Below are 19,322 nucleotides of genomic sequence, written 5' to 3'. Positions count from 1 at the left end.
GAAATTCACCATTAAACACTTATGTAATTCCCCATGTTAAGATTCCAGATACTAATCAATAAATTAAATTACTGACGAATTTAATTCAATGATTAATTTCCTTTAGAGCAACACTTAACTTATTTCATGTGCCAGATTCATAAATCTACCGGCCGGGTTTACACATGAAAACTTATAAGTTTCTCATAAAAAGGTGTATCATCAATCTCTATACTGAGACATGGATTCCATCAACTAACTAATTATTTCACCAATATATATTATTATCATCCAATCTACCAGGCATATTGACCCATCTCAGAATCTCACCTTTTAATAAATCAAAACAATAATTAATATATACAGATCATAATCGTTATATCAAGATTAAGAATATAAGTACATTTAACAGTTTAGAGAATATGTTTTTATCAGTCAGTCTAAAACATCTATCTCTGCTTGGTCCCGTTCAATACATACAAAATGCACTAGCACGAGAAGTTAGAACTATACCATTCTCATAATCAAGATAGATTACATTTAATCTCGTGCTACAATCTTTCTGATGGTTTTGTCCAAAATTTCCATCTATGATTGTGAACTATAACTTTTAACTTATAAGAACCGATGATTTAATCTTCTGTGTATAAGTTTAAACTCTATACACTAAATCATCTACTATATAAGTTAAGGACACATATATGACAATTGATCTATTTAATGTAACACTTTATTGAATTGAATAAATGAATAAACAATTATTCAATAATAATACTATATCAAAACGCATGGTTAATAGTATATCCTAACACTTCGTTGCACCAAGTCTCTTTGACAGTAAAGAAAGAAGACCACACACGAGAGACTCCGATTTCCTTCGATTTGGGAGAGTCGAAATGAGTTGCTATCTATGTATATAGGGCAATTAGGAAACACTGGCATATATATGCTTATCCTTTAATTAAGTTGAAATAGTTAACCCTCTTCATTTTTCAAATGTGGGGCTTTTGTTGGAAAAAAAGGAGTAAAAAAAAGTGTTCCTCATAACTCATAAGGTGGGACATGAGTTTTAGTGGTATATGACTATCCTTTAATTATTAAGTAAAGAAAGGTGCTCATCCTTGATATATAGTTCTTGAGATAATGTGATAGGTATTAATTCCCTCTGTATTAAGGAAACTAGGTAATGTGGAAAAAAAAAGGAAACTAGGTAGCCTTACATTTCAAAAAAAGTGTTAGTTGAGCTGTGTACTCCAAAAGTTTCATGTCTCTATTCCATTCTTATCTCAACCAATAGCTAGCTGCTTCAGTACTGTCATGGATTGGTCATTGGTGTGAGGGATAAAATTAATAGTGATGGAATAAAATTTTTGTATATTGTTTTGTTGCTATGTTTGGGAGTTATCCCAGAATAGCTAATTCAGGATGATTAATCCTAGAATAACTTGTTCCCAACCAAACGACACTAAAAAATATGTTCTCTAAATTCAATCCATATGATTGAAACAATATTTAATAAAATAATTATACAAATACGTATTTGATGAGATAATTTTAATACCCCTAAGTCTCCTAAAAAACATAATGCAACAGGCTAACAAGAATATACCTGCACAATAATATCATAAAAAGATGGTAGACTCCATATGTGAAGAATTATATATAAAATAAGTTATTTTTAAAAAAAAATCATTTAAATCAGCCCAAACCAAAAAGAAAAAACAGTTTAATTTTTCTAATTTAATAAAAAAAATGCAACCCTTTTTATTCTAAAGATTAAATACAAGCATCACTGACCTTTCCAAAAAAAGGAATAAAAGTGAAAAGAAGACCACACATTTTTTTTGTTTTTCCATTCGGTGTTTCATAATCATATTGGAGTCACTAATTTGAGTTTACACTAGATAGGGCTCATTTGGATTAACCCTCCTACCAAAGATTATTTACATATCCAAAAAGTCGGTCTCATCCACTCCAGTGCACCAAGTCCCTTTGATAGTAAAGAAGAAAAAAGACCACACACGAGACTCCAAAGTAGAAATTGTGGGTTCTAGTCCCATTTTTATTAAAGTCTTAATTTGGTACAACTACATACCAACTAAATCTTATCAAGATAACTACATAGTTGCAAAGTTTGATTTTTTGGTATTTTCATGATGTGATTAGTGACATCTTTAGGAGTAGATTTCTTCTATAAATAGAGCATTCTTGCTCATTTGTAGAACACACCAAGTTAGAGAGAAAAAATCATTTTGAGAGCAAAGTGAGGTATTCCATAGACTATATAAGAAAAATAGTATGTGCGCGATATTTTAGTAAGGTGGAATCAAAAGAGTGTTATTCATTTTGAGTGTATAGTAGTCACTTTGAGTATTGTATTCGTGATTACATGGTGTAAAATTCCTTACTATATTGATATCAGTTGCTCCTCTTGGCCCGTGGTTTTTCCCTTATTTAGAAGAGTTTCCACGTAAATTTTTTGGTGTCATTATTTTCTCATTTTATTCTCATTATTTTGACCATATATATTTTTGTGTTAGTCCGTGTTTTCCCAACAAACTGGTATCAGAGCCAAGGTTTTATCTGAGTATGCTCTGTGTTTGCAGCACAGTCTGAACTTCCACATCATAAAAGATTTACTTTGGTTTGCAATAACTATTTTTTGGGGGGAAAACGATGTAAGCCAACACAAGTAGAATGGTCACTTTGAATGGTGTTAATTATGTCATTTGGAAGGGGGAATGGAAGATCTGTTTTATGTCAAGAATTTTTACAAACCAGTCTTTACCACTGTAAAGCCTGATAATAAAACAGATGAAGAGTGGAATATGTTGAACATATAGGTTTGTGGATTCATTAGGCAATGAGTTGACGATAATGTGTTGAACTATATTTCTGGGGAGACACATGCTCGAACCCTATGAGAGCATCTTGAAAGTTTGAATGCTCGGAAGACTGGCAACAACAAAATGTTCTTAATAAAAGCAGATGTTGAGTTTAAAGTATCATGATGGTTCTCCGATGACAGACCATTAATTTTCAGGGGATCATGAACCAGTTATCTGCTATGGGCATCAAATTTGATGAAGAAATTTAAGGCTTGCTTCTACTTGGTTCCCTACCAGACTCTTGGGAAACATTTAGAATTTCATTGTCAAACTCTGCTCCGGATGATGTGATCTCTATGGATTCCGCCAAGAGTAGTGTCTTGAATGAAGAGATGAGAAGAAAATCTCAAGGTTCTTCTTCGTCGGATGTCCTGATAACTGGCTCCAGGAGGAGAAACAAAACTCGTGGTTCTCAGAATAGAGAACAAAATAGGAGCAAATCCAGAGGCAGACTTAAGGATTTTGAGTGCTAATCATTGTGGCATGAAAGGGCACACGAAAGAAGTTCTGCAGAAAGTTGAAGAGGGAAAACAAAAACAAAGAGGAAACTAAAGAAGAATGGCAATGAAAATTGCCTAGCCACCGTCACCACTAAAAATCTTGTTACCGTCCTTGATGCAAATATGATAAATATTGCTTGTGATGAGTCAAGCTGGGTTGTGGACACTGGTGCCGCATCTCACATGACATCAAGGAAAGATTTTTTCTCTTCTTATACTCCTGGTGATTTTGGAACCTTGAGTATGGTTAATGAGATTTTTTTTAGGGTGATTGGTATTGGTACAGTTTGTTTGGAAACTAGTGTTGGAACTAAACTAGTTTTGAACAATGTGAAACATGCACCTGATGTTCGTTTGCACCTAATTTCTGTTGGTGTTTTGGATGATGAAGGATATGTTAGTACCAACGGTGATGGAAAGTGGAAACTCATTAAGGGTTCCTTGGTTGTGGCTTGTGGTAACAAACGTCGTGGTCTATACTGGACTACAGCTTCTGCTTGTGTTGATATGGTGAATGTGGTTGAGAGCGATAGCTCTTCGACGTTATGGCACAAGAGGCTTAGCCACATCAGCGAGAAAAGACTTAATGTTCTAGCCAAGAAGAAATTATTGTTAAATTTCAAAAGTGCTAAATTAGAAAAGTGTGAGCACTGCTTGGCTGGTAAACAGAATAGAGTTTCCTTTAAGTCCTACCCCCCTTCAAGAAAGACAGAGTTGCTTGAATTGGTGCACTCTGATTTATACGGTCCAATTAAGACAAAGACATTGGATAGTGCACTCTACTTTGTCACTTTTATTGACGACTGCTCGAGAAAACTTTAGGTCTATGTCTTGAAGACTAAAGACCAAGTGTTAGATGTCTTCAAGCAGTTTCAGGCTTCAGTTGAAAGAGAAACTAGAAAGAAACTGAAATGTATTCGTACTGATAATAGTGGTGAATATTGTGGACCATTTGACGAATACTGCAAGCATTAAGGTATTAGACACCAGAAGACTCCTCAGCTTTATGGTTAGGCTGAGAGTATGAACATGTCCTTGATGGAAAGAGTTAGATGTTTGCTTTCTGAAGTAAAGTTGCCGAACTCATTTTGGGGTGAGGCTTTATTGACCACTGCACATGTTATTAATCTATCTCCTGTTGTTGCTTTGCAAAGTGATGTTCCAAATAGAGTTTGGTATGGAAATGATGTTTCCTATGATCATTTGAGAGTATTTGGTTGCAAAGCTTTTGTACATGTGCCGAAAGATAAGAGGTCAAAGTTAGATGCCCACATAAGGTAGTGCATCTTTATTGGATATGTCCTTGATGAATTTGATTACAGGCTATATGATCCAATTGAGAAGAAACTCGTGAGAAATCGTGATATTATTTTCATGGAGAATCAAACAATTGAAGATATTGACAAAGCGGAGAAGCTAGAATCTTCAACTTTTGATGGTATAGTTCATCTAGATGAAGTTCCTCACACAAGTGTGCATGATGTTGTTGGGCTTGATAATCATGGTGACGCCCAGAATCATGTATTGAATTAACATGTTGATGTTGATAATAACAATGATATTGTTATTGATGATCCTCATGCTCATGAAGTTGTGGACGAATCAAATATTCCGCTTAGAAGGTCCACAAGACAGCGGGTTCCTCCCTCTCGTTATTCACCCAATGAGTATGTGTTACTCACTGACGGAGGAGAACCTGAATGTTATAAGGAGGCCATGGAAGATGAGCACAAGGATCAATGAATCGAAGCCATGCAAGATGAGATGAAGTCTCTGCATGAGAACCACACTTATGAGTTTGTAAAATTGCCCAAAGCCATGAGAGCTTTGAGGAACAAGTGGGTGTTCAAAGTTAAAGTTGAAGAACACAACTTGAAGCCCAGGTACAAAGCTAGATTGGTTGTTAAGGGATTTGGTCAAAGGAAGGGTATTGACTTTGACGAAATATTTTCTCTTGTTGTGAAAATGTCTTCGATTCGTACAGTTCTGGGTTTGGCTGCTAGTCTTAATTTAGAGATTAAGCAGATGAATGTGAAGACAGCTTTCCTTCACGGTGACCTAGAAGAAGAGATTTATATGGAACAACCTGAGGGCTTCAAAGTATAAGGTAAAGAAAATTTTACGTGCAAACTCAAAAAGAGTCTCTATGGCCTAAAGCAAGCTCCTAGACAGTGGTACAAAAAGTTTGAATCTGTTATGGAGGAGCAAGGCTATAAGAAGACTTCTTCAGATCATTGTGTATTTGTACAAAAAAATTCTAACAATGATTTTATCATCCTCTTATTGTATGTGGATGATATGTTGATTGTGGGCAAGAATACTTCCAAGATTGACGACTTGAAGAAAGAGTTGCGTAAGTCTTTTACTATGAAAGACTTAGGTCATGCCAAACAAATTTTGGGCATGAGAATTACTCGTCTCAGAGATGAAAGAAAGATTTATTTGTCACAGAAGAAGTACATTGAACGTGTACTAGAGCGTTTCAATATGAAGAATGTTAAGTCTGTTAGCACACCTCTTGCTGGTCATATGAAGTTGAGCAAGAAGATATGTCCTACAAAAGGGCGGAAAAAGAGAGCATGGCCAAAGTTTCATATTCCTCCGTCGTCGGAAGTCTAATGTATGCAATGGTATGCACTAGACTTGATATTGCTCTCGCAGTTGGTGTTGTCAACAGATTTCTCGACAATCCGGGAAAAGAGCATTGGAAAGCTATGAAGTGGATACTCAGGTATCTTAGATGAAGCTTAGATGAATGCATGTGTTTTAGAGCATCAGATCCAATCTTGAAGGGCTATACAAATGCTGATATGGCAGGTGACCTTGATAACAGAAAATCCAATACTGGATATTTGTTTACTTTTTCGGGGGGAGCTATATCATGGCAGTCGAAGTTGCAGAAGTGTGTTGCACTATCTACAACTGAAGCTGAGTATATTGCGGCTACTGAAGCCGGCAAGGTAGATGATATGGCTAAAGCGATTTCTTCAAGAGCTTGGTTTGCATCAGATGAAGTATATTGTCTATTGTGACAGCCAAAGTGCAATAGACTTGAGCAAGAACTCCATGTATCATGCAAGGACAAAACACATCAACGTCAGATATCATTGGATTCGTGAGCAAGTGGAGAGTGAATCACTTCACGTCAAAAAAATCCACACAAGTGAGAATCCTGCAGATATGTTGACCAAGACGATACCGAAAGACAAGTTCGAGTTATGGAAAGAACTTGTGGGTATAAGCTCTCTCTAAAGAAGATGAAGATACTTCCTTCCAGTGAATAGGACTGGAGGGGGAGATTTGTGGGGTTCCAGCCCCATTTTTATTAAAGTCTTAATTTGGTACAACTACATACCAACTAAATCTTACCAAGATAACTACATAGTTGCAAAGTTTGATTTTTTGGTATATTCATGATGTCATTGGTGACATCTTTAGGAGTAGATTTCTTTTATAAATAGAACATGCTTGCTCATTTGTAGAACACATCAAGTTAGAGAACAAAAACCATTTTGAGAGCAAAGTGAGGTATTCCATAGACTATATAAGAAAAATAGAGTGTGAGCGATATTTTAGTAAGGTGGAATCAAAAGAGTGTTATTCCTTTTGAGTGTGTAGTTGTCACTTTGAGTATTGTATTCGTGACTACACGGTGTAAAATTTCTTACTATATTGATATCAGTTGCTCTTCTTGGCCCATGATTTTTTCCTTATTTAGAAGGGTTTCCACGTAAAAATTTTGGTGTCATTATTTTCTCATTTTATTTTCATTATTTTGACCATATATATATTTTTTGTGATAGTTCGTGTTTTCCCAACAAAAATGAGTTGCTAGCTTTATAGCACAATAAGGAAAGACTGGCATATAGAAAAAGCATAGTTGAGCTGTGTACTCCAAAAGTTTCATGTCTCTATTCCATTTTTATCTCAACCAATAGCTAGGCTTCAGTACTGTCATGAACTATAAGTTTAAAGTCATCTCCAAGTACTGTGATATTCAAGTCCATTACTATTAAACAACTCTTCAACTGCATTTAACTTGCAATTTTTGCTGAAGATGAAAGAGAAGAAGACCAAGAACATATATTCTTGGCCCATATGGGCTGATCTTCCTGAAGAACTACTTGTTAAGATCAGCAAGTGCCTCAAATACTCATTTCAAGTTGGTCATTTTCGTGCTGTTTGTACCTCTTGGAGATCCGCAGTTCCATTCCCTCCTCATAAGAGACTCTCAATTGTCCCTAAATACATTCCCAGTAAAAAGCCTCATAGTAAATACATCAGAAGATTAGTTTTCCGGCTTGATCTTCAACAACTTCCACCTTCATCATCCACACCATCACCTACCAGTTCTTTGATAGCTGTGGCGGAACAATTCAAAGGAGACGGCCAAAGCCAACTTCGCCTATTGAACCCGGTCACTGGAAGTCCTATTCCTATCTCCTCATCACCATCAAACTTGTTTCCAAGAGAGATTAATTTGAACAAATTTCGCGTCTCTATACTGCATAAATCTTCCTTGATGTTGCGTGCAGATACAAATCGCTATCTTATTGGTAAAGTTGTTCATCTTTCCGCTCTCCGCCAATCCTCTGACGGACGTAATCCGAAAGCAACTGCTATTCTTGGGAGTGGAAAAGTGTCTTTATTTACAAGTAATACAAAGAGGGACAGTTATCTTAAATTATTTGATGGATAGTCTTCTTAGAGGCCATAACCTGAACAAGCCTTTTTATCATGATGTGGTGAAGTATAAGGAGAAATGGTTCGCTATTGATCAATATGGGCGAGGGGTTATGGTGGATTCTTCTTCGAAAGTGAGTCTAGTTACAGATCCTTTGTTTCATCCAAACAGGAACGGCTACTTTCATAACCACCGGTCATACTTGCTGAAATCATCAGGGGATGCAGATCTATTTCTAGTGGACAGGTACTTGGAGAAACCATCAGAGCAAACAAATTACGCTGAACAACATGCTGCAACCTCTGATGATGATGCAAAGGAGCCAGAGTGCGATATGGCAGTTAGATTCAGAGTGTATAAACTTGAGGAAGAGGAGCATTGTTGGAAGGAAGCTACAATTTGTCGTATTTGTCGACAAATTGCTTGAGTGACCAAGTCATATTTGTCGGAGACTATGCATCTTACTGGTCCTACTCTGTGTCTGCTAAAGATTTTCCAGGGTGTAGAGGAAATTTAATTTACTTCACAGGTCAATTCAGGAAAACTGGGGATGGAGATCTCCATGATTTTTGGGATGCGCTAAAACATGAAAATGACTACTCACTTTGGGGGATTTGACATGGAGAACGCGTTTATCGGGCCAATGGCATGTTTCCCTGGTTACACTGATTTTTTCTGGCCACCTCCTAGCTGGCTCAGCTGAGATTTTCTCCAATGCTATGGTTAGATGTAATCTTATGATCCATTTTATGTGTTAGATTGAATCTTGAAAAGTGAAAAATATTGTATGTCACTGCTTCTTCAGTAAATTCTAGACGAAGTCATTCGAATTGAATTAAACAATTTCATTTGGTGCAACCATATTTTGGCATGGGCAAACCTATAAGGTTACATACATGAATGGACTTCTACAGAAACACTAGTGTTGAGCTGCACGCTCTGAAAATTACATGTCTTTATTCCCTTTTTAACACAAAAGTTTGTGCTTTAATGCCCCAGAAAAAGAGTTCCCCAAAAACATGCACTATGCCTAATACAACTCCATTGATTCTTCTCACCAAACTCATTAGTGTTCACATGTTTCCCTCTTTTCCTGTGAAAAGGTTTCAGAACAAATTCTCCGGAGAAATTAACATTTGGAGTATCTCATGCTATAACTAAACACATTCACATGTTTTCCTTTTACCTTGTGAGAGACTACAGAACAAATTCTCTGCAGAAATTAACATTTGGGGAATATATCTAATGCTACAGTTCAACGCATTATTCTTTACTGCCTCTAGATTGTTATTGATTATGAAGATTAAAATCATGGTCTCAAGTAGTTGAGTCCTTTTTTGCCTTCAAAACAATAAATGAGGTTGAGTCTGCAGAGAGGGGAAAAGTGGGTATGCCGCTAGAAATCCCATAACATGCTATTTTAATACACAATGAATCAATGAGGCAGGAAACTAAAAGATGAACACACAATAGTGCAAGAAACCAAAAGATAAAGAAAGAAGAAGAATCAGTTTTAACGGAGAACTATAGAATTCTTGCAAATATAAATTTCAACATCGATCAGTGAATACCTCTATGTTCCAAGTGTTCGTTGCGAGCACAAATTCCTTAGTTCGTGTACTCTTATTACTAATCCCGTTCCAAGTGACTAGCTTGCTGGTGATGCATTCACCCACTTGCACGCTTTGCCACAAGCACAAAATCCTTCATACTAACCCGAGAGAGGCTATAATCTAAGAGCCGAGGACCCCGAGAGAGGCTATACTCTAAGAGCCGATCCTTGGTCACTCCGATTCTATTTGTCAAGATCAAGGACTTGAACTCGGAATCAGATTATCTTTCAAATCAAATCCAGATAAATTTGTTTCACCTTTTTCGTCTTTACAATAATTTATTATGATAAACAAATTATCAACAATATGATCAATTTGTTGGTTTGTTCATATTACACAAGTCTATCTTCATTTTGTACAACACGACATATCTACCCAGAAATGTGGTTCTCATATCACCCACCCAGCCAGAATATGATTTTTGATTTGCTAATCATTATTCACGGGAAGAGGTGAAGCACTATGTATCCTCCCTCACCCAGTCTTATGATTCTTCTACTTCAACATTTTATTTTCTTGATCAGCAACACCACAAAATTCTTCATGAAGTATATTCATCTTAGAGAAGGAAAAAAACATCGTTCCAGGATTTTTCAGATTGGAAACCATCAATGCTTTCAAAGTTGATAACCTTTGTACTATTACTATATAACAACAACAAGAAGAAAAAGAAGTGCTTGCTAGTTGCTAACCTCCATCTAATCGTATATACAGACCAAAAAAAATTCATCAGATGGAGGAAGAAAAAAGAAGAAAGCCACAAGGTTCCTACACATCTAACTATGAACCGAAAAGACTGCAAAAGCCTTCCAATTATCTTATGAGATGCATCTCATGGAGTACATTGTAACAGGTGAGTCTACTGCAGGCGCATCACCATAGACCCTGGCATGATCACTCTCCAGACCATAGTCCATCATCGGACGGTACTCAAGATCTTCATCATGATCGTACACAAATTCTGGCATCCCAATCTCATTCCTCCTCACATGTTCCCACAGATAATCAACCCTGCTCACATACCTCAATTTCCCATATAACCTGTTGCACATAACGCCCAATTAGATTTCTCCCTTGTCAATTTACAGATTATATTATAGAAAGATCTACTACTTGTTTGAAAATTGGATTAATTCTAAAATAGGTTTTCAAACAAATGTATTGTATCTTAGGAATTGACATTCTTACCCTCCGCTGAAGATGAAGCGACCAAATGTGGCTAGGAAAAGCCTGGCTTGAAGACCAGGGTGAAGAAAGTAAACAGCCTCCAGATTTTCTCGGACTTTCACCGGAATCGCATCGTAGAACGATCGTAAAGCTGACACTCCGGGAAAATTCTCGCTTTTCTCCACATCGGTGTGAACATACACCACGGCGAACGGCCTTTTCTCAAGTTCTGGAAAGATCTTCTCCGATAAATACTTGTTCACTACTTCAACACTCAGATTTCTAGCTGGTAATCCACAAACAAAAACAAATCCACAATTCAGACCAAAAACTCAACAGGACTAATCAAGAAAACGAAATATATATACATAAAAAAAAATTGCTTACCAGGAAAGAATTTTCCGATGATGCGCAAAATTTTGCGGCCACGTTTATCTCTGCCTTGGATCTTGAAGATTTCGAGTTTCTCAATAAGCTGTTCTTGTTCAACTTCTGTAAACATGGTTTTTAGAATTTCGATTAGAGATTGTTGCAAAAGTAAAACGCTACGTTTAGGATGAGATATGAGAAAGTAAGAAGGCCGGAGAGGATTTATATAGCGAATGAGGAAAGTAGAAGATGGGCGGTGGGAGGAAAGAGAAGGTAAACATATAGGAGGGAGGAGAGGAATATTAGGGGAATATTCGTAAGGATCTTCCATTTTGTAGGTGGGACCGAATTTGTTTCCTTGTGTTTATCATTGAGACACTCCCCGTGATCCACTGGATCACTCGTGGGACCCTTTCTTTCGGATTTTGGATCAATTATTTGCCCTTTCTTTTTTTATCTTCCTTTATTATCTTCTTTTTTTCTTTATTCCCTACTATTATTACAGTCGATTATTTCTAGAGGGTATTAATTATAATCATATGATCGATCATTAATTAGATCACACAATTCTCGTTTATCGAAAAAATTATCCTCTTAGTTAACAGTACTTAAGTTTATTTCTTTTTTAATTAAACACCAATACAAAACTACAAATTGTTTAAAGATAAAAGAGGCTACTAGACTGACTTTTGCGATTTTCTTATGCCTTTTGATCTTCTTAAAAAACTCTTTTGTATATTAAATTAAATATAGATTGGATAATGAAATATTATTATTTTGTAAAGGTATTATTTAATTAATAATTTTTTTTTAATTTAAAGAATATTTTAAAATTTAATGATATTAATTTTGATTACATTAAAATCATTGTATCTTACTAATTTATGTATCAGATTTATTGAATTCACATAAAAAAATAAAATTATTATACATAAAATACAATGAATGCATCAAAATTATTATATCATACTAAATTATGTCTCATATTTATTTAATTCTTATAAAAAAATATTTTTTTACTATACATAAAGTACAATGTATGTGTATGATTCATTATAATATTTCTTTTGGTTAAATGATTCATTGTAAAATAAATTCAACAATTTAATGATTTGTAGTAAAAATAAATTCATTAGATATAATACATTGTTTCTTAATAATCAAATATTATTTATTATATCTTTACTAAAAACATTTTATGTATAATGATGAGATAATAAATTATATAAGAAATATAGGAAATTTCTTGAAATCATATTAAAAAAATTGCTTCTTATTTAAAATGTATCACAAAATCAACCATGACAAACCAAAAAAGCATTATGTGAGTACCAAAAAAATCATTCCACATGCACTAAAAAAGATTTACAGTCGTGGCAACATCCAAACTTTCGGATGCAATAAGAAAAGTTTGAGATGAACCTCAACTAGATTTAAATTTTAACAAAAAATAAAACACAATAAAATCATATTTCACTAAATGGTCTAATATATGTTTATATTTTTAAATAATTATTAATTTATAATATTAATAGAACCATATATTTATATAGATGTCTTCTAAAAATATATTATCTTATTATCCTATCGAAATGAGTAGTTTTTTTTTATTGACACAAGTTAAGACCGGAGAAAATATTATCTTAAAGAGATTATTACTTTTACGAGTTTTAATTTAGTGAGGTTTTACTATAGTCCCAAAAATCGGTTGCTTCAATGTGGAATGACTACAATTTTAGAACGCTAGCCTTAAGGCTAATTGAAAGAAGGTCATTGCAAAATTCGGAATTGATTGTTGATCTCCTCGAGAATCATTATGATGATTTTGGACTATAAAATACCTAGAGAGAGAAGGGTCTCGTAAGTTGCTCAGTATGAAATATTCCCTCTATTCCATATTAACTGAATTTGTAAAGTAATGTATATTTATTAAGAAAAACAATCAAGGACATAATTTAAACCATAAAGTTTCAATATTGTCCTTTGTGGAATCATAAATTTTTTAGTGTAATTTATATCTTAGAAAATATAAAATGCAATAAATAAGAGGGCAAATATGGAAAAAAATTCAAACATATATCTTGAAGGCATAATACATAAATATGACTCTTAACTTGGCATCAACTGACGTCTGACAACTATGACATTTAACTTTGGATGTGCACAAGTAGACTTAAACTTGTATAAAAGTGAGCAAATAGACACATTCGTCCTACATGACAATTTTGTGTCCAATGTGTATTATGTCATGTAGGACATGTGTGTCTGCTTGTTCAAGTTTATACAAGTTTAAGTACCTAGTTGTGCACACTCAAAGTTGAAGGACATAGTTGTCCGTTGAAGCCAAGTTATGGGTCATATTTATGTATTATGAACTTTGAACAATGTAAAAATCCTAAAAAAATCAATTAATATAGAATAGAGGAAGTAACTTTAGTCGAGCCGATGGTTCGTCCCAAATTTCTCGGGCCGCCGCAAGCATCTCCGTTTTAACCATGTCTTGCAGTCTGATCCGCTTTTTTGTTAGGTTTGGTTATTGCCCCCACACAATTGCTACTCCCTCGGTTTATGTTTATTTGTTAATGTTTGACTTGACAACTCATTAAGAAAATAACTATTAATATAAATATTTTATTAAATTATCCTTATTAAATAATATTAGTACTAAGTTTTGAAAAATAATTTAAAAAATTGAATATTTAATGTTAAGAGTAAAACATGAGAAAGTCTTTTCTTGATATGTCAAAATAACAAATAAAAATAATTTTTAAAAAAAATAAGTAACAAGTGAAAATAATCGAAGAAAGTAATTCTATATTTAATCATATAGCATCTAAATAATCATAGACCACTTGACTAATTGGTGAAACAACTCTCATGTTAATAATGAAATAATAATAAAGCACGCACTCATAATTATTATATCACATATAAAACAAACAATCTTAGAATAGCATTAGAAGGCGGCCTATTGTTCAAACTTTTTAATTAATTTTCTTGAAATAAAGTATGATGTATAAAATAATCTTCACCAATAAAATTACAAAAGAGGGATTGGCCACCGTCTCAAACGTTTGTGCTAAATTTCTTTTCTTTTTTTAATCATCCGATTGGCACAATCTACGGAATTCTTTGCAGCCTATCCTATACTGCAAGGATAAGTTTGTCTCTTCTTAGCAAAATTCCATTTAATAATAGAAATTTGTTAAATAAAACTAATAAAATAATAAACGCTTTTGTATTATTTGGAAGTAGGTATAATAATTAAGTAAATGTTGCAAAAAACTTCATGCGAGTGGTATGTAATTTGCCCATAGTATTGTACTAAACCAATGAAAGAAAATCACTCGATACGGAGTCACCTTTATTAGGGAGCACTTTACTCTCAGTGTGGGACTTTCCAGCGCAAATCCAAATTTAGTCGGGCTCCAATGTAGATACCGGACACCGGATGAAAACCAAAAAAAAGAAAAGAAAATCACCCACCATACTTCTCCTTGATTTTTTTTCATGAATTATCACAGTAATCTAAAAGGCTAATGTGTCAGCCAAGATCACAATCCATGGGCTCAGTCAATCATCTGGTTTTCATTTTAGGGTAAAAATGAGGTAAGAACGAACATATTAAATCGATTGTTATTGATTAAGATTTTTTTTAAAAAATATTGTCTCAACTTTAATAATGATAATTATTGGTTTTCTTTTAGTGTGAGGATTTAATATAGCTAATAATCAATAATTGATTTTAGATTTGAAGCATAATTTGTTTGATAGTAGTATATATAAAGGTACATTAACACCGTTAGCATAAAGTTTATTCATATAGAGCCGGCTTCTTTAGAGATAATTAATGATGTTGCAAATTGCATTAGAGAAATGATCCATGCCAATTGCCAAGGAAGTTGATTTATATTCAAATTAAGGCACTAGCAAGTTGAATAAGCTATTATGTTTGAATAATTCCAGTCAAGAGAAGGAAATTCAATTAGAAGAAAAAGAAAAGACAGAAAAGTTGAAGCATATGCCAAAAAAATAAATAAATTAGTAAAAGTAAGCACTAATTTCCCTACCTTTAGTACGTTGTTGACCACTTTTATTGAAGATAATGATTGTACATTATTAGTCTTGGTCCCTAATTAACCTGCATTTTCTAATACGTTATTCTAATAGATATAGTTTTAAAAAAGAAGCCAGAAACCCTACTACATAAGAAATGGAAAATGATGAAACATCAAATTAACATATTGGAATATTTTCAACCATATGGAATTAATCATAACCAAATTGGCAAATACTGCTTTAGCACGATTATTTTTAGAGCCCTCTTGTTCTATCTTTATTTCATCAAATGAGAAGTTAGAATATGTAGTCAATTTTGGTTTATAAATACAAAAAATAAATATAACACAACTAGGTTACAATATTTTCATGATGCTCTCGTGCACGGGTTCCCTTCTTTGTCCAAGATTGACAACTTTGAATGGGAAATCTCTCAATCAAAGGGCTAGAAGGTTAAACCCCTTTTTTAAGTCGAGTTTATCACATAAAATTTGTCTGGTATGATTTTTTTTTTGTATGTTTACGGGAAATTTCATGAGTCCAAGTTTGCTGAGCTGGAGCTATATAGTAACCTTGTTTGGATGGTTGTTTGTTGCACGTATCATATTATATTGTATTAAATTATTTTGATAAATATAATATTTGAATAGAATGTGCCATTATATAATGTCACACTTGAACAATTTGAAGAATGAATCCACAAGAAAATTAATGTAGAGTGTGGAGTAGAGCTATTACAAAAATTAATTTAGAGTGAAGAATAAAATGAGTAATAAATAAGATAAAATGAGAAAAAATAAAAAAACACCATTTCATAGTTAACGATACAATAAAATTTAAGCAGCAGTTAAAACAAATATTGTATTTTAAGTAACAACATAATATAGATAACAACTATCAACCTTCCAAACAAGTCTACTATTCAAAATTCAGAGTTACAGATGCAAATTTGGATCTAATTTATAATCCTTATCTTTTAAATTTCAGTTTACCGTCAAGGTAAAACTACTTGACGAATAGTTTGTGTTTCCAAATAAAAAAATGACGACTATCTTAGTGCAGATAGTCATGGGTTCACTAACCTTTTCTATTAACTTTAGTGTACCTATATGGCTTATGGTAACCACGAATTATCTCCCACATCGGACACATCAAGAAAACGTTCCAGAAACGAGGCATATAATAAGAGATAGCAGGTAACAGGGAAAATTATCTTTGCGCTTGGGGCAATGACGCAGCTAGTGAGGTTCTAACCGAGGCGCGTCTATTGCTGGTTGAAAACTATTTCCAAACCCCCTCTTTGGCCTGGGTTCTGCCTTGGCCATTGAGAATTTTTGAAAGGGCTTCCCTTCTGGGTTAAGCCCTCTAATTCTAGTCTCAAAATATTTTTAGTAGTAATAATATAAGTAGAGAGTAAACAATTGAACCACAGTTGAACAAGTGATAATAACGTAAAACTTATGAAAAGGGTTTTCATTGCAATGATTATAACAAGTGTGCACCGTAATAAGCTTAACCTGTTATAACTTCTAAGGCTAATACAATTAGCACTGAGTGAAGTTGACACTGGCCAATAGGGGCCATATATCGACCTCATCCATCATTATTATTGTATGCACTATCAACAAACTAAAAAAAACAACATACACCCCTACTCCAGCTAACATTATAATCCTCAAGGATTGCAGTAGCATCTGGAGTTAATTGCTCGTAAGTATGATCATTTCAGTCCATACACGGCATTGAAGGAGAAATTTGCATATGCAATTTGATAATGAGCTACACTGGGTATATACAACGGAATCTCCCCAAATATGCTCTGATATAATTGGTAGCAAACGAGACACAAGGAATCACGCTAGAAAACAAGGTAACAGGAAATGAAAACAAAGGAGAAGAGAAACTGGACATTGAAAGAAAACGGAATAAATGGTAAATGAAAGGAACAACAAAAGAAAATTCTTTATTATACCAATCATATTGGTTTGACAGTGATATGTAAGCAAGCTTTGCAGATGGAAAGGATGTGGCATCACTCCTATAGCGGGCTAACTAACTCTAGCAAAGGTGTGAAATTAAACTCAAACTAAAATGAGAAGTTAACTGAATTAATAGAACTTCAACTATACCAAATGCAACAAAATTGCAATAAACAATTGTAAATTGCTATCATAGTGAAGTATGCACTAAGCAAAACGACCAAAACTTCAAAAAATTCTCTTGCTACATCTTTAGTGAAGGTATTTTAAAGCAGCACTCCGTTTGGAGCTATGAAAAAGCCAAGTGCTTTGCCTGATGATGAAAGGCTCTACAAGTCCCGAACATGGCTAAATACACTACTAGCTCGAAAATTCTTCCCCCATTGAATTAGGAGGTATATGATCTGATTCCTCATCTCTGTTTGACATGTTTCTTTGAAGCGGCATACGATGACTGTTGGAAGACTGGACTATATGTGTGTTGCTGAATAATATTGATAAGAACGAAAGTATTTGCAGCCAAGAACAGCAAACCTGCCACCCAGAGTTGAAGAAAGACATTCTTTCCTTTAAATTCAAGCAAATAACCCCACAATAACCAGTGACCCTGAGCTGCCATCCACAACAAGATGCAGACCAATCCTTTTCCTCTGAGCTTCATGTTGGTCCATGGCAGGATTAGCGGCAAGAGACAGAAGAACCAAACAAAGTATTGAGCAGTCATAACCTGTCAGAGGAAAAGAATGTTATCTTGCTAAAGGAAAACCAAGCTAATATTCACTGATTCTCAACATAAAAAATAATCAAGCATTGCTGACAAACCTTGTTAAATGCAACAAATGCCACAGTCTGCACAAAGAAGCAAAATGAAAAATCTTGTGCAAAGCGGAAAACAAGAACTAGCTGCACCAAAATCTGAGGCAGAAATGAGACGAGCTTTTCCAAGTTCGATAACTCGTGTTCATAGTGCAGATATATATGGTAGAAATAAATTGAAAAATTGTGCCTTGGGTCTGTACGTGTGAGATGATAGAGCAGTGCTTCATGCAAGAAGTCCCAGCCATATAAAAAGAAGAAAATCCCGGTAAGGAGAAAGAACATAGCTCCAGAAATAAGCCCAAACATTATCCTCCTCCAGGTAAAAAGGCTTGTTAAAAAGTTGCATATACAACAAGGATCCATAAGCTTTTTACAGCTGGAAGTCTGCTGTGACTTGCTTTTTCTAGAACTCCAATTCACAAGAGCAGGTTTTGCACCATGCTGGAAGAACAGAGGATCAAGAACTAAAATGATTGGAAGAGCATAAATTATTGGATAGATCCTCATGTGGACGACAAGCCCATACCAAAATGCAGCTTGTACTAAACGACCTGATCAGGGAAACATCACCAAAATCAATAGAGCGTGAAGATTTATAACTTCCAAAGAAAAAATGAAGCCACAGTTCCACTAACCCAAGTGGAAATACAGTTATCTGACCCAAAATATCGGAGGATTCTTGGAAAAATTCTCAATTAAAAAGAGTGTTGTTTTAACCCTATAAAGTTCCAGAGTTAACATTCCTGGTTTCTACTTTCCCTTTAAACTAGAGGCTTACTATAGCTTCAAATTGCATAATAACTATGAAAAGAAACAGAGGTAGATTCAGGGCAAATCTTGTTTCATGCTTTATTGGAGAAATCAAGTAAAAGAACAATATTCAGCTTACATTGATTGGTTGCTAAAACCTCATTCACTGTCCGATAATTTTGGGTTGGGCCACTATATGTTGGGTTTTAAAGGTGTGAACAGGAAATGAAGGGTTGTGACTCTCCTGAAGAGTTGTGACTAGAAGGGTTGTGACCTTTATGAAAGGTTGTGTCCTTTCTAAAGGGTTGTGACCGTTTGAAAGGTTATGCCTTTTCCAAAGTGTTGTGACATTTCTGAAAGGTTGTCTTCTTTTCAAAGAGTTGTGACCTTTACCCTTTGTTGGCTATAAATAGAGAGGTTTTCTCTCATTTTTCAGCATCGAATTCTTCCCTTCTTTTGCATACATTTCTTACAAAACAAAATCGATCGATCGTGTCTGTGTGTGTGATTCGTTG

General features: G+C 34.5%; 2 protein-coding genes across 2 annotated transcripts in view; both read right to left on the bottom strand.

Annotated features, from left to right (window-relative positions):
- Nucleotides 1-10,192: 10,192 nt before the first annotated feature.
- LOC102581813 (ganglioside-induced differentiation-associated protein 2) lies at nucleotides 10,193-11,472 on the bottom strand. Its single transcript, XM_006340734.2, has 3 exons — nucleotides 11,219-11,472; nucleotides 10,853-11,117; nucleotides 10,193-10,705 (listed from the first exon to the last, which is right to left on the bottom strand). The coding sequence occupies exons 1-3, from the start codon at nucleotides 11,331-11,333 to the stop codon at nucleotides 10,483-10,485; spliced, it is 603 nt and encodes a 200-aa protein (XP_006340796.1). The 5' UTR covers nucleotides 11,334-11,472; the 3' UTR covers nucleotides 10,193-10,482.
- Nucleotides 11,473-17,334: 5,862 nt separating this feature from the next.
- LOC102581482 (GPI mannosyltransferase 1) overlaps nucleotides 17,335-19,322 on the bottom strand; it is a 4,088-nt gene continuing 2,100 nt past the window's right edge. The window contains exons 3-4 of the mRNA XM_006340733.2: nucleotides 18,061-18,608; nucleotides 17,335-17,965 (exon numbers count right to left, since the gene is read on the bottom strand). Of these exons, the coding sequence (XP_006340795.1) occupies nucleotides 17,651-17,965; nucleotides 18,061-18,608 (863 nt within the window). The 3' untranslated portion in view covers nucleotides 17,335-17,650. The remainder of the gene's footprint in view (nucleotides 17,966-18,060; nucleotides 18,609-19,322) is intronic.

Source organism: Solanum tuberosum, unplaced genomic scaffold (genome assembly GCF_000226075.1).
Source record: "Solanum tuberosum cultivar DM 1-3 516 R44 unplaced genomic scaffold, SolTub_3.0 scf00020, whole genome shotgun sequence".
NCBI lineage: Eukaryota > Viridiplantae > Streptophyta > Magnoliopsida > Solanales > Solanaceae > Solanum > Solanum tuberosum.
The sequence above is the reverse complement of the archived record's forward strand: the minus strand, read 5'-3'. Positions and strand labels throughout refer to the sequence as shown.